Source organism: Rutilus rutilus (assembly GCF_951802725.1).
Source record: "Rutilus rutilus genome assembly, chromosome: 20".
Lineage (NCBI taxonomy): Eukaryota > Metazoa > Chordata > Actinopteri > Cypriniformes > Leuciscidae > Rutilus > Rutilus rutilus.
Window position 1 is genome coordinate 12,773,726 of NC_140225.1, and position 15,139 is coordinate 12,788,864.

At 38.5% G+C, this 15,139-nt stretch overlaps 2 protein-coding genes across 5 annotated transcripts in view; both read left to right on the forward strand.

The window, feature by feature from the left end:
- Positions 1 to 1,638: 1,638 nt before the first annotated feature.
- Positions 1,639 to 6,131, forward strand: LOC311280209 (NPC intracellular cholesterol transporter 1-like; the record flags this gene model as incomplete). Its single annotated transcript, XM_084392182.1, has 6 exons — positions 1,639 to 1,686; positions 3,344 to 3,526; positions 3,727 to 3,841; positions 3,952 to 4,079; positions 5,246 to 5,380; positions 5,572 to 6,131. 6 exons carry the CDS (start codon positions 1,639 to 1,641, stop codon positions 5,710 to 5,712), a joined length of 750 nt encoding a protein of 249 aa, XP_084248308.1. The 3' UTR covers positions 5,713 to 6,131.
- Positions 6,132 to 7,191: 1,060 nt separating this feature from the next.
- sorbs1 (sorbin and SH3 domain containing 1) overlaps positions 7,192 to 15,139 on the forward strand; it is a 50,805-nt gene continuing 42,857 nt past the window's right edge. For 3 of the 4 annotated variants that reach the window (XM_084390588.1, XM_084390585.1, XM_084390586.1), the window contains exon 1: positions 7,192 to 7,304. The gene's annotated coding sequence lies outside the window, so the exon portion shown is untranslated. The remainder of the gene's footprint in view (positions 7,305 to 15,139) is intronic. The other variant, XM_084390587.1, reaches the window with a different exon arrangement.

Here is a 15,139-nt window from a genome sequence, read left to right on the forward strand (position 1 = left end):
AGATCCTCACAGAATGCACGTCTGTCCTCCAGATCCTCACAGGATGCACGTCTGTCCTCCAGATCCTCACAGGATGAACGTCTGTCCTCCAGATCCTCACAGGATGCACGTGTGTCCAGATCCTCACAGGATGCACGTCTGTCCTCCAGATCCACACAGGATGAACGTCTGTCCTCCAGATCCACACAGGATGCACGTCTGTCCTCCAGATCCACACAGGATGCACGTCTGTCCTCCAGATCCTCACAGGATGCACGTCTGTCCTCCAGATCCACACAGGATGCACGTCTGTCCTCCAGATCCTCACAGGATGCACGTGTGTCCAGATCCACACAGGATGCACGTCTGTCCTCCAGATCCACACAGGATGAACGTCTGTCCTCCAGATCCACACAGGATGAACGTCTGTCCTCCAGATCCACACAGGATGCACATGTGTTCTCCAGATCCTCACAGGATGCACATGTGTCCAGATCCACACAGGATGCACGTCTGTCCTCCAGATCCTCACAGGATGCACGTGTGTCCAGATCCATACAGGATGCACGTCTGTCCTCCAGATCTTCACAGGATGCACGTGTGTCCAGATCCACACAGGATGCAAGTGTGTCATCCAGATCCACACAGGATGAACTTGTGTCCTCCAGATCTTCACAGGATGCACGTGTGTCCAGATCCACACAGGATGCAAGTGTGTCATCCAGATCCACACAGGATGCACGTGTGTCCTCCAGATCCACACAGGATGCACGTCTGTCCTCCAGATCCACACAGGATGCACGTCTGTCCTCCAGATCCACACAGGATGCACGTCTGTCCTCCAGATCCTCACAGGATGCACGTCTGTCCTCCAGATCCACACAGGATGCACGTCTGTCCTCCAGATCCTCACAGGATGCACGTGTGTCCAGATCCACACAGGATGCACGTCTGTCCTCCAGATCCACACAGGATGAACGTCTGTCCTCCAGATCCACACAGGATGAACGTCTGTCCTCCAGATCCACACAGGATGCACATGTGTTCTCCAGATCCTCACAGGATGCACATGTGTCCAGATCCACACAGGATGCACGTCTGTCCTCCAGATCCTCACAGGATGCACGTGTGTCCAGATCCATACAGGATGCACGTCTGTCCTCCAGATCTTCACAGGATGCACGTGTGTCCAGATCCACACAGGATGCAAGTGTGTCATCCAGATCCACACAGGATGAACTTGTGTCCTCCAGATCTTCACAGGATGCACGTGTGTCCAGATCCACACAGGATGCAAGTGTGTCATCCAGATCCACACAGGATGCACGTGTGTCCTCCAGATCCACACAGGATGCACGTGTGTCCAGATCCACACAGGATGCACGTCTGTCCTCCAGATCCTCACAGGATGCACGTGTGTCCAGATCCACAAAAGATGAACGTGTGTCCTCCAGATCCACACAGGATGAACTTGTGTTCTCCAGATCTTCACAGGATGCACGTGTGTCCAGATCCACACAGGATGCAAGTGTGTCATCCAGATCCTCACAGGATGCACGTGTGTTCTCCAGATCCTCACAGGATGCACATGTGTCCTCCAGAACACTTGTTCCACCGCGTTCCCCACAGCAACCTCCCGGGTCTCCCCAGGGAGCATCCATGCCCAGTTGGAGTGAGAGGGTGTGTCCATGGAGCACTGAAGCTTCTGTAAGTCCCTTCTATCTCGTTTTTACTCATTTTAAGATTTATTCAAAAAAGAAAACACTGCCTTTTAACTATGCTACTATGCATTCAAGGTCCTTTATTTAAAATCGTTTTATATTTCAAAATGATAAAAAAATACACCTTTAGATTTAGTCTAAGAAGCACTCATTTTGAAATTATTAAACACTTTAATAATTTAATCTGGGACAATAATCATATCCTTTTCAATTCTGATCCCTCATATTGAAATGGTAGAAGCAGTTTGGCTTTAGATTTTCTTTAAGAATCATTCATTAAATCTGGTCAGCATTACATGATTATGTCTGTTCCTTCGACAGGACAATGCAGGTGTGGACAAGTCATCCCCACAAAATAAGCAGCACGTCAAAGTCAAGAACCACCTGTCGGATCCAGGGCGCTTAGAGCTAATTGAATATTTATGTACAATATTCACAAAATTTTGTGTAATTTCAAATATTTAATATTTAAATTGTTTGTACATGTGTTATATGAATGCATGTATAAAATAAAAAATAAAATAAAAATATATATCTATATATATACACTGTGTATTTATTTATTTATTTATTTGTCAGTGACAACACACATTAATGACAACACACTGGGCTGATTAAATTCACACACTAAGCCGATGTAGGTGGAAAACGTAGGATAGGGCGAAAAACTCAATCTAATTTTCTCCTCCAACTTCAAAATCGTCCAACATGGTTGTTTTTCCATTTATTTATTGATTGATTGATTGATTGATTGATTGTAAAGGGTGTTTGACTTAGTCTTTGCACATTCGCTTTGTAAACACTAGGTCGGTACCTCTGCCTACGTCATGCGTGACCTTTCAACATGATTACGTAATGTGGCGCATAACAGCTAGTGCAATATGAGCATTTGTGGTTAAAGTATATATATATATATATTTTTTTTTTTTTTGAAAATGACAGATTGTTTCGCTAGATAGGACCCTTATTCCTCGGCTGAGATCGTGTAGAGATCTTTAAAGCTGCACTAAAACTGCAATTTGGACCATTAACCCTTTGGTTTCCATTGAAGTCCACTATATGGAGAAAAATCCTGGAATGTTTTACTCAAAAACCTTAATTTCTTTTCGACTCAAGAAAGAAAGATTCCAAGAATATCTTGGATGATGTGGGGGTGAGTAAATCATCAGGAAATTTTTATTCTGAAGTGAACTAATCCTTTAGTCCCAGGTTTTCGTTGTTCTTTGCTTTTAACCCCGGGTAGAGAAACGTTTCACACTTTTTTAAAGCGGGGTTAGCACAGCTTTTTACCTGGTGTTTTAAAACCGGTCAAGTGATCCATTCAATGACACTGACACCACAAAATAAGAATATTAACCCAGGGTTTAGGAATGTACAGTGTGAAACGTCAGTTTATAAATACCCAGGATGAATTGTTAACCCTGGGTTAATTATGAGCAATGTAAAGCATGAAGCAATTTTACCCTGGGTTTAAAATGACCCACGGTTGGCCATTTCAATTTTGAAAACCCTTTTTGAAGTACAGATCTATATTTTCTCTCTTCTTTGGCTATTCTTTCGCTCATGTGAGTGCTGTCATTAGACAGACCTTGCATGTTCTCATAATTTTATTTGAAATACTGCATTTGAAATGTGTGGTACAGGTGGACTCCAAGATCTCTCTGGGTATCGCTGGTATCCTGATCGTGTTGAGTTCAGTGGCGTGTTCTCTGGGTATCTTCAGCTACATCGGCATCCCCCTCACGCTCATCGTCATCGAGGCCATTCCCTTCCTCGTGCTGGCCGTGGGTGTGGACAACATCTTCATCATTGTGCAAACCTACCAGGTGTGTGGTGATGTCTTTACAGATGTTAGCTCAAGCGTGACACATTCTGAGAAGTCCTGTGGTTGTTTTGTCGATGTCAGTTGACTTCTTGCACCTAAAATAACTCGGGCGAGCATTTTTAGTTCCTAACTAAAATTCATTCGTAAGGTTGTTGAAGGTTGAGATTGTTTGCCTTCGTAATAGATTTTTGTTTTCTTCAGAGAGATGAGCGGATGGCGGAGGAAGAGCTTCATCAGCAGATTGGCCGTATCCTAGGAGAGGTGGCTCCCAGCATGTTCCTCTCTTCGTTCTCCGAGACAGTTGCTTTCTTTTTAGGTATGTCAACCTGCAATTAACTCCTTTATTACTTATGAATGATCGTTGGATCATTTGATTCTCATTTCCCTTTCCAGATGCCTATAGTTTCTGTGTTTCCATGTCCACAGGTGCTCTGTCCACCATGCCTGCGGTGAGGACGTTCTCTCTGTTCGCTGGTCTGGCCGTCTTCATTGACTTCCTCCTGCAGATCAGCTGCTTTGTGTCTCTGCTGGGCCTGGACATCCAGAGACAAGAGGTGAGAGGTCAAAGGTCACACCAGTTCTAGCTGTGGGAGAATAGAGAATTAAAGGAATAGTTCACCCCAAGACGGTTGAGTTCACGACCTCTCAAGTGACGTTCGAAATGTCACACGTGACATAGGCGGCAAGAACCGCCCCATTGTTTACAAGAGGAGCTTACATCCCGGAAAAAAAAAGTTTTTTTTTTTTTTTTTTTTTTACAATAAACTGAAACATATACAGAAACAACCATTTGTTTTGGTCAGAGCTTCTTATCCACACTTGCCTACATTACGCGTGACTTTCCCAATGTGTATACGTCACGCGTGGTATACATCTTGGATGCTCTTGGGGTGATTTAAATAATTAGAAAATGTAAATTTTTGTGTGAATTATTTCTTTAAGGCCTGTTCACCTTAAGATTGATAACTATGAAGATAACGATAAAGATAACTATATTAGCGTCCACATCATCAGACAATTTTGTTCTGTTTATTCTACTCGCGCACTGCAGTTTTGCGCCTGTCTCTTTAAATGCTGGAGCTCTTAAAGCGGGATAGATTCTGACTGGCTGTCAATGTTTTTACCGCTCATGAGCTGGTATTGTTTCAATGATATCGTTTCTCTGGGCTGTTATCGTTATATTTGTGGTGTGAACTCTGCGGTTCTTTTATATTTAGAGCAATTTTTAGAACTATATCTTTATATAGTCTATATCAGTGGTTTTCAATTCCAGTCCTCGGGACCCCTTGCTCTGCACATTTTGTATGTCTCTCTTATCTGACACACTCAGTTCAGTTCATGGAGTCTCTCCTAATGAGCTGATGATCTGGTTCAGGTGTGTTAAATAAGGGAGACATACAAAATGTGCAGAGCAGCGGGTCCCGAGGACTGGAATTGAGAACCACTGGTCTATATAGTTTATATAACTGTCTGTCGTTATAGTTATCATCCTTGGTGACTAGGAACATGTAAAATGGATTTGAAAATAAAATGCTAATTCACAGCAACCGATTTCATTTGTCAAGTAACAAACTTTTTTTGAAAGTAGCATGATTAGCTTTTTATATCATTGTATTTTTAAGCAGCATTTTTTTTTTTTATCGATATGCGAGTATGAATGGTCTGATAATGATTTGAGATGCTTTAAGATATTCGACTTATGTTTTTGTTTTTCCCCCAGGCGAATCGGACGGATATATTGTGCTGTGTAAAGTTGCCTGATGGACCGCAAGATAAATCCGAAGGTTGTCTGTTCCGTTTCTTTAAGAAGATATACGCTCCTTTCATCTTAAAGGATTGGGTGCGCCCGCTGGTGGTAGGTGTAAAGCAACAATAGAATATTGTTACATATTATAATGTATTATCATACTTTTGGTTCAAGGTATACATTTTATCTGTATGCGTTTTATGGGAATTGAACCCATGACATTGGTCTACCAGTTTAACTAAACATGGCAATGATGTACAAATCATCCTCCAATTCAGTTTTCTGATTCTCATCTACAGGTTGCTGTGTTTGTGGGAATGCTGTCATTTAGTATAGCCGTTGTCAATAAAGTGGAGATTGGACTTGAGCAGACGCTGTCCATGCCTGATATGAAGCTAGCGCAAGTTCTGCCAGGAAGACTCAATTGTTCGCGTCATTAATTACCTCCTCATCTATCCAATTATATCATTTACTGTAGCTTAAAAGGGCAGCGCTTACACATGTCTGAGTTCGCAGATGCTGTCACTCCAGTACCTCCATCCTCCCCGCCTCCACCAAGATGGGATCTTTCCTCCAACTCCTCTACTCAACCAAGCTGGGTCCTCCCTCTATCAACCCCAACACCATCAGTCAGGCTATCCCTTCCATCCTGAAGACTTCAGATGTCTTTTCCTCCATCCACCCCACAACCACCAGATGGCCCCTTTCCTTACTCCGCCGGGGGGTGAGCGGCGCCCCCGCCTTCGTCTTCAGGCGGGACTCGCAGATTCAGTACCCTCTGAATGCGAGTTATGAACGGGGCCTACGCCAAAGAACCTGATTGCTTGCTGAGCTCCTAAATAAATGTTATTGTTACAGTATTAATTCTCCCGAGTCTTTCTGGTAGAAGTACGTATATATACCATTCTTCACATTGTTGACAGACCTTTAGCACACATTTGCATTCTGAAGAACCTGATTGAACATAAATCGTCCCGGTCTCCCTGTCGCAGGACTCCTATATGCTGGATTACTTTAGGAATCTGAGTGAGTACCTGCACACCGGGCCGCCCGTTTACTTTGTGGTAGAGGATGGACATGACTACAAAACATCGGAGGGCCAGAACGCGGTGTGTGGCGGAGTCGGCTGCAACAGCGACTCTCTAGTCCAGCAAATTTATGCCGCTTCTCTCTTGGATAACTAGTGAGTGACACTTTTTAACTCCTCTTCAGTGAGGAAAAAGTTTCAATACACCAGTGTTGTTTTATTATCATTAGCCGCTTTCCGACCAAGTAGTTACAGGAACTTAGTTATAGGAACTGTCCACTTCTAAACAGTTCTATGAACTACTCTCCCCCAAACTCGGTTTTGCTGTTTGCGTGCGCACTGACCAAGTGGCCAACTTTTCTTCTGCCAACCAGAGCGCATGTAACCGCGTCGTGACGTCACGGCGAAGATCCCTATTTGCTACTTGGCTCATACCAGTGTCACGTTAATTAACAATCCCTGTTTCTCACAAAATCATATGAATGTTATTTATTTGGAATATGGTTATAATTAAATTAAGTATGACCCTTTTACTTTAAAATGTTTCTGTCAATTCGTTTTTGATTTTTAGCTCCTCTATGTTCTCAACAAGGGGGTCGACGTACCGCTAGGGGGCCTCAGCAAACTTCCCAGGGTTGGCTTAAAATCATTTAAAATAAGTTATATTAACATAATACAACTTAATTAAAGCTCAGAAACTGAAGTAAAATATGTCTAACCTAGACTAGTATAGTTTGTTGTTGCAATTTAAATGAGGAAATAATTAACGGAATGTAATATGTTTTATTTAAAAGTATTATTATTCATTCAAATGTGGAATGCGTTTTATTAAACGTCTGTGGCTCCACGGAACGCCCCTCTCTCTCTCTCCACCCACCCCAGTGATATTGTGATGAGAGCGTGAGAGGCTCGACGCACGGGCGAGCGCGTGCGGGGACCGTCACTGAATTGTGCAGCGTGCAGCAGCCTTATCATTACGGAAACCTGGACTGCTTCCTTAGAAAGGTGAGTATTACACAACGCATACTACATTCTCCGTCATATCCACATTATTTGAATACCTCAGTGATATTTCACATCAAACTAAAACGTTAAAGTTTACGTGTTTACTTCGTTTGGAGGCTATTATTTGGCTCAGGGTTTATTACAATAAACCGCAGCGGCCATCCATTGCAGACAAATGTGCAGTGCAGAAGTGCGGCAACGTGTGTTAGTGTTTTAGTTACTTCAGCACTATTGATATTATCATATAGCCTAGTGTCACATTTAAGGCTATATTGTAAAGGGTGAAACTATAAATTGCATTCTTATTGAAGAGCTCAGGCGTTTATAAGATGAGATGAAGGAGACGGGATGGAGATAATTTGTATTCCGCAGGAAAAGAGCCCTCCTGACTTCGACTACACTTGACATCCAAATAAGGAATAGGATTGACTGGATATGCGGAGGGAGCAGGACAGTGAAACGAGACTTCACGAGTTCAATCCACTGCATTGTAGATGGCTTGAAAAATTAAACGGGACACATGAGACAGTTTATCCAGATTTTAGTGCCAGAGTGCAATGATATAACAGCCTGTATTTACGAAGATGAATGTTAGGATGAGTTCTAATGCAGTGCGATTTATGCGGCAGGCCTATAGTATGTTTGAACTATGCAAAAGTGCCTTTTGTATATTTAAGTCTTCAAGTATATCAAAATAATATTTAATGCAATTTCTAAAGACTTTAGAACACCGTTAGGTAGCCTACTGCTTTAACTTTTTTTACTCAGGTAAGTTAGGACATATCAGCAAGAGTATAGTGATTTGATATGCTTATGATTGTATAGCAAATGTGTTTGCTGCAGTTTAAATAATACAATGATGCATTTAGAGTTTTATTTTATGAGAAGTGGCAAAAGCCAAAGTGGCTTGGCAAACCATGCATGTTATCAGCCTAAGATGTTTTTTGAAACTTGTCTAAGGTGGACTACCACCTCTTAACTGGCTTTATCAAGGTCTACCAGGGTCAACCTCGATCTCACCAGCTGGTAGTCATCATCTCTGGACCATAAATGACAAGGGCTGTGTTTCTCAAAAAAGCATTGTAAGCCTAAGTAGATCGTAGAACCATGGTACCAATGGTATACTATCAACTTAGGTCACGATACTTTTAAGAAATGCCGGCCAGCATCGTCCAGCTTTAAAACAGACAGTTTTTCAGTATATATTTTGTTAGTAACTGACCTTCCAAATAGCATTAAAAGTATAATGAAGGTGATGTCTATTCTTTATGCAGGCTTATGTTTAAGAAGAGCATTCTCAGTTCTCAGTTGTTCAATTGTGACATTTATTTGTCCCATATTTGCTTAACCCTAACTTGCCATAATAAACCGTTCACCATCACAGTAACCAACATTTTATATTCCCTGGAAGAGTTCTTAAGAAATTATATTATTTAAATAGAAGATTTAAGCATTCTTAAAAATGAATGTTATTCCGTTATTAGTTAACCCAGTTAAATATAGGATTTGTTTTTAGAGATTTGCTTAAAAACCAAAAAAGAGATCTGTGCAGATACTGTATTCACAGGGGTTAAAAAACCTGATATACAATATTATTCTAAGACTAATATTGAAGTGGAGCACTACACTTAATCTCAAATCAATTTACGAATTTCTTTTTAGTTCTAGTGCAAACTTTGTTTGGTGTATGAGTTGTCTTGTGGCCTTTGGAAGGCTATCCAGGTGCATAATCTTAAACTTTTAAACTTAATTACTTTTCCTGATTTAAAACTATAGTTTATTGGCATTAGAGACTAAAGTGATATGGGCTGCTAAAACGTCAACATAGTATTGATAAATGTTAAATAAATAACCAGCAGGTTTTACTGAAATTGTTAACACAAGCCAAAAAGTCTATAAGTTCTGTTATATTCCTTACTGTTATATTGTAGCTGTAATCCGATTGAAGTCTCACTCCTTAAATCTCACACCCTGTGAAAAAGTTGTATCTGTATCACTTTTGCCATACATATACATGATGTTATCATTGTATTCTGGCACAGGAGGTATATAGTATTTCAGCGAAGAGGAAGTGAACAGCATTAAAATCTTAAGTAGGTGAGAGACTGCAACATTTGGGTGAAGTTCCTGCCAGCATCTTTGGAAGCCGTCTCCTTACAAAGATAATGAATAATTTGTGTTGGGTGCTTAATATTTTATAAGCTTTGTGTAGAATCATGTTACTGTCTAGTGTGGTGAACAGGCACCTATAAGATTGGTGGTGAAACACTGTTTAAATTAGTTCTCATTTGAATTGACAAATGAACAGACAAACTATAACACTTTTGACATGGCTGATCTTAAATAGCATCCTCAGATTGTTACATTATACATATTTCAGAATAGATCTATAAGCCATGATACCTCAGGATCTCTTTTTAAGTAGCTCTGTAAGCACTGATAATGGCATAAAAGTTGTTGGTTTTTTGCACATTAGTCAATGCCTTTTTGTAGCACTGCAATTATGCCCAGACATGCTTTGACTGCTAATAACATGCCATTATTCCATTTCTCCTAGTGTCATTTGCTGCCACTTCACATTTCCCTGCTGTTTCAAGCACTCGATAACCAGAAATTAAGCCTTTATTTTTCTCATTGTATGCTTTTAAGGCACGTTCTTAATTTTTCACATCACTCAAATTGGATGCAAACAGCCAAGAGAGAGCGGGCAGGCGTATGACAGCCGATGGAGTGAAGCACTGGGCTCTGTTAGTGGAGAGAGGAAGTGCTCTGAGGGGGATTAAAATCGCAGGCTTCCCATTCATTCACAGAGCCCCTGAGTCACCCACATCCATAGGATTGAGGGGATTACCATATTAATAGCATCCCCTGGTTTTTTTTTTTTTTAACAAGTGGTTATAAGTACTTTGGCCATTAAAAAGTCATCTGTTATGTTGTCTTTGTCGGCGACACAGATGAAATTTAATGGTGTTGAGAATCCCAAGCAAATGTATGTAGATTTTTTATCTCTGTTATATTGTATATTACAACTGGTAGTCATGTACATGTACAATTACAAATACTTCAACACATATTCATGTCCAGTGTCCAGATAAAGCTTTTGATTGATTTTGTTGCCATTAACAACAATTCGTCCAGCCCATAACTTGATTGGTTGAGTAGCATTTCAGAAGATACAGTCCAACAGCGCTGGGACTTTTCACTGTATTTTTCACTGTTCGCATTTCGCATGTAGATACAGTCTAAATGGCATGGTAACACTTTATAATAGCTTTCGTTAATAAATCATTGACAAACATTAAATAATGATTAACCGATCATTAGTTAATATATATTCACATAGCTAGAAATATGAGATAATTTGCTAAATAAACATTACATTATTAATATCATCATTTATTGTCATTCATATGATCATGCAAATTATTTTGACAGATGGTTAGCATTATCATTAAATGAATCAATAAATAATTTACAAACATATAATGCTTAACGAATCATTAGTTGATATATATACAAATAGCTATTAGACAATGTGCTTGGTAATGTTTAAATAAACTTAATAAACATTACATAATAATTTAACAAATTATTATTTAATGTAAATATTAGTTAAATAGTAAAATAATGTTTAATTGGTATTTTTAAGCACTTTACTATTCATTTTAACATATTATTCATTAACTGTTGTCGTGTATACAGACTTCTACTATTTACACATAATTATTTGTTCATGTTTTTGCAGTACACAATCTTAAGTTAAATTTGTAGATGTTCATAAACGTTTACTGAACTTTTAGTACCTTGATGGGCACTAAATTCACACATCTGTAAATCATTTATTAATTATTTATTCATGTTTTTGCAGTCAAATCTAAAATTGAAACTTCATTATTTGTAAATGTTTATTAATGTTTACTATTAATCATTTAGTACCTTTTAGTACTATTAGCACCTTAGTACGTTTTAATTAACAAGCACATTTTCATATTTCTAGCTATTTGAATATATATATATGAACTAATAATCCATTAAGCATTATATGTTTATGAATGATTTATTAATGAAAGTTATTATAAATTGTTACCTCCTTTCAAGTTTAACAGGAAAATTATTTAAAATCATGAAAATTAAATATTCAAGTAACCCTTTCTGCAAGTGACGTTATGTACAAGTGACTAAATAGATTTCACTAAATAGATTTGATTTGTTCGAAAATTATGAATATTCATGAATGGAACATGCGAGTGAATCACTGAATCATTCACTCAGCTGATTTGTTCAAAAACACTGATTCTTCCAAGAACGAAGCAACACTAGTTTGTTGCTTGATGCGGACGGTTAATAAACACAAAATACACAAAAGTAGCTATAGCATTACTGTCTAAAATGTATGTAAATATTAACATATTATTTATTTAATGTTGTATAAAAGCAATATTACACTTGCAATTGTGCTGTTGGTGTGTTGTCTGCATGTTTGTGGTTATGATTGACAATGATTGAGGCATCTTCGACAGATGTCACATAACATCCATTCCCATCCAAATTGTTTCAATGTTTCGCCATGTTGCTTAGCAACCTTCATCTTACCCCATACTTTCCTTCTACCCCATTGACTGCAGTGTGGCTTTGAGTGGCACTTAAAGTGTGTGCGAGTCTGTATGTTTTGTTAGCGCTACAAATTTCAAGGTCTGTGTGCACAAAGCAGCACGTTATTGCAAACAATAAGTTGAACAGACCGTCTCTGCTTCAGATTGTGTTATGCTGACAGATTTTTCTTTTCACCTCTTGCTGCTTTGACAGATTGTAGACCAGCTGGCTTGAGGTCAGTGTTGGGATGATGTTTGTCTGATGAGAGTTATTGTGACAGAATGTGACAATGATATGTCAGAGCTTAAACGCTATTTTAATTCATTTGTCATGTGTAACACATAGCTGGAACACGGTGGACCTTCAGATAATGTAATTGTATTGTGTTTTTTAGATTGCTGTGAACTGTTCACCTTTCAATAGAGTGTGAAATCCAAGTGTGTGTGTGAATGTGCATGGCTTGGCTTGCTTTATAAAGGCCGTGCCTGGTGGCGTTGCTCAGCACTGAGATTTGGGATCCTCCATCATTAGGGAAGCACTTGAAATGTCTGGATTATCATAGAGCTGTTTTTAGGTGTGGTTAAATAGTCTACATCACCCTGACAAAATTATCAGGCACCAGCCACATAACTGAGAGGTCTGAAACAGTTGCCTCTGTCTGCATTGCAAGTGGGGTGCCTAAATTCTCTGTTGGTTGGAATAATATTGACGAGTTGTTGGCCAGTGAGATTTTCTTAGTGCTAAATATCTTCACTGTAGAAATATTTTTTTCCTTTTTAGAAAAATGGATAATGTCCCGGCAGAAAATTACCAGTGTTGTCGTTAATCTATATGGACATTTTCTTCAACCCTTAAGCACAACACAAAATATGGGTAAAACACCTGTGAAATATCAGTACAGAAAGTTCCTTAATATTAACATTGTACTTTTTTACCATATTTTAACAGACTTGTCTTAGAGCATTTTGCATTGTACACTGTGAAAACAGTTTGTGCATAACATAAAGCAACTAATGTAGAGTTATGGCTATTGTACATGCATCTAAGGGAAAATGACACTTGCTGCTTTTTTATCATGTTTATTATTTAAAAACAAAACAAAAATACAATTGATCCTCTTCTATGATGACCATGGCAGCATCCGTAATCGCATAGTCGGCGAAATCAGTATGTGACAAAAGAAGCATGTCCGAATTCACAGTAGCCTACTTATAAAAGAGTTGGCAAAAAGTTCCCGAATGAACTATTACTACCGGTGAGATTCTTAAGTGTGCATATGATGAACACTTTACTATCCCATGAGGCCACAGGAGAGGATTTGTGAATGACATTGAAGCGATGCGACTGATGTCACGATAATGAAAACATGGCAGATGTGTAGTAAGTCGGGATTCCATAAAAATTATATGATCAATAAGTTATGACAACATGTTTTTACATTGCTTAAACTCATTAAAATAAGTCAAACAATATTCAACTTTTTTTTTATAAGTTATACAAGATTCAACTCGTTTTATTAAGTCAGTTTAATGTAATTTAAGTTGAAATGAATGAAACATCCAAGTTGATTGTACTTAATTTAAGGCAGCAACTTTTTTTTAACGTTGTACACACACTCATACTATATAGAACATACTTTCTAGCGGCCGTGATGTAATTACTTATTCAAAATAAGTACTTACTCAAAAGAGTATGAGATTTCGGACACAGCCCACATTTTTAACTTCTGAATGGAAATTTATGTTTTTTTTCTGTGCATAAAGTAAAAAATGTCATGGTGATACAACTGTATAAAGCCTCATTAGATATAAGGATGCGCTTATATGTCATTGACCCTTAAATGTCACATCCTGAGCTGTTCACTTAGGCGCCAAAATTCAGTATCCCAAAGCTCAGTCTGGTCCATTTTTATTTTTATTACCTACAAAATAAATCCCTCATGCCTTATGAGCTTTGTAAGTCATTTGATATCAAAAGCCGCCCCATTACGCACTGCTTTGAATCCCAAGTGTGAAACTCATTATCATTTGCCCCATCTGTCCTTCTAGAACATCCATGCTGCGCACAAAGCTTTTTTTTTTTCTGGCTTGTGCTGCGGTTGATGCTGTGCATGCGCCGTGTGCCCCTCCCTCTGTGGCCGCCTGTTGTCCTGATCAGCCTGTGAGGGCCAGGCCAGGAGACTTTGACTCATTTATACACAGCTGTGCACTAGAACATCTTCCAGACATAATAGGCTTCTGTATTCCGTGATGTAATGTCAGATGTTTTTTTAAGTATCACTCTATTTTAGATGGCATGATCTCTGTTTTAACGGTATGTTTGTGATGATAGCTCTCAGTAGCCATGCTAATAGTGTGTTATGAGTGCTCGGGTCGGTAGCGGTACAGAAATATTGAATTGGTAATGAAACCAGGTGATTTTGGTTGTAATATTAGTAATTGTAATTAATTAGCTGCCAGAACACAATTTGCTGTCATTATAACAGATATCCATTTATGAATATGACTGAAGAACTAACCGTTCAAAAGGGCGGTAAGATTTTCTTTTTGAATGTTTGAGATGTTTTTGAAAAAAGTCTCTCATGCTCACCAAGGCTGCATTTATTTGGTAAAAAAATGCAGTAATAGAAATATTATAAAATATTATTAGCAATTGAAAATGATCTATTATTATTATCAATGTTGAATCCAGTTGTGCTGCTTAATATTTTTGTGAAATCTGTAAAACCTTTTTTGGTGAATGGAAATTTCAAAAGAACAGTATGTTTTTAAGTCTTTATTAATGCATCCTTGCTAAATTAGAGTATTACATTCTTTTAAAAATGTGCTGAGCCCAAACCTTTAAAAGACAGTGTTTATCACTTAATATAACTTGTGCATAATATAAGTTGCATATATATATATATTCAACTGTAGAGCATGCAAGATAAAAAATATAAAAGTATGCATAGTTGAATGTTTCCCCTTATTTGCATTATTTTATTATTAGTGTAATGCTCTTTTATTTACCAATTAATGTACTTATATAAACACTCTTGATGGGGAAAAACACTCAATAATCAACTAACTGATCACTTTAATAGAGGAACAAACTTCTGATGCTGCAAGACAACAAGTTACTAATAATATAGGAACAGAATTTACGTAAATAAAACTGGCAAATGGTCAAACAAGGCAACTATAATTATTCATACTCCTGTGCATGCTGGGAAAAGGGCAAATGGGAGTAAACCACAAAACTAT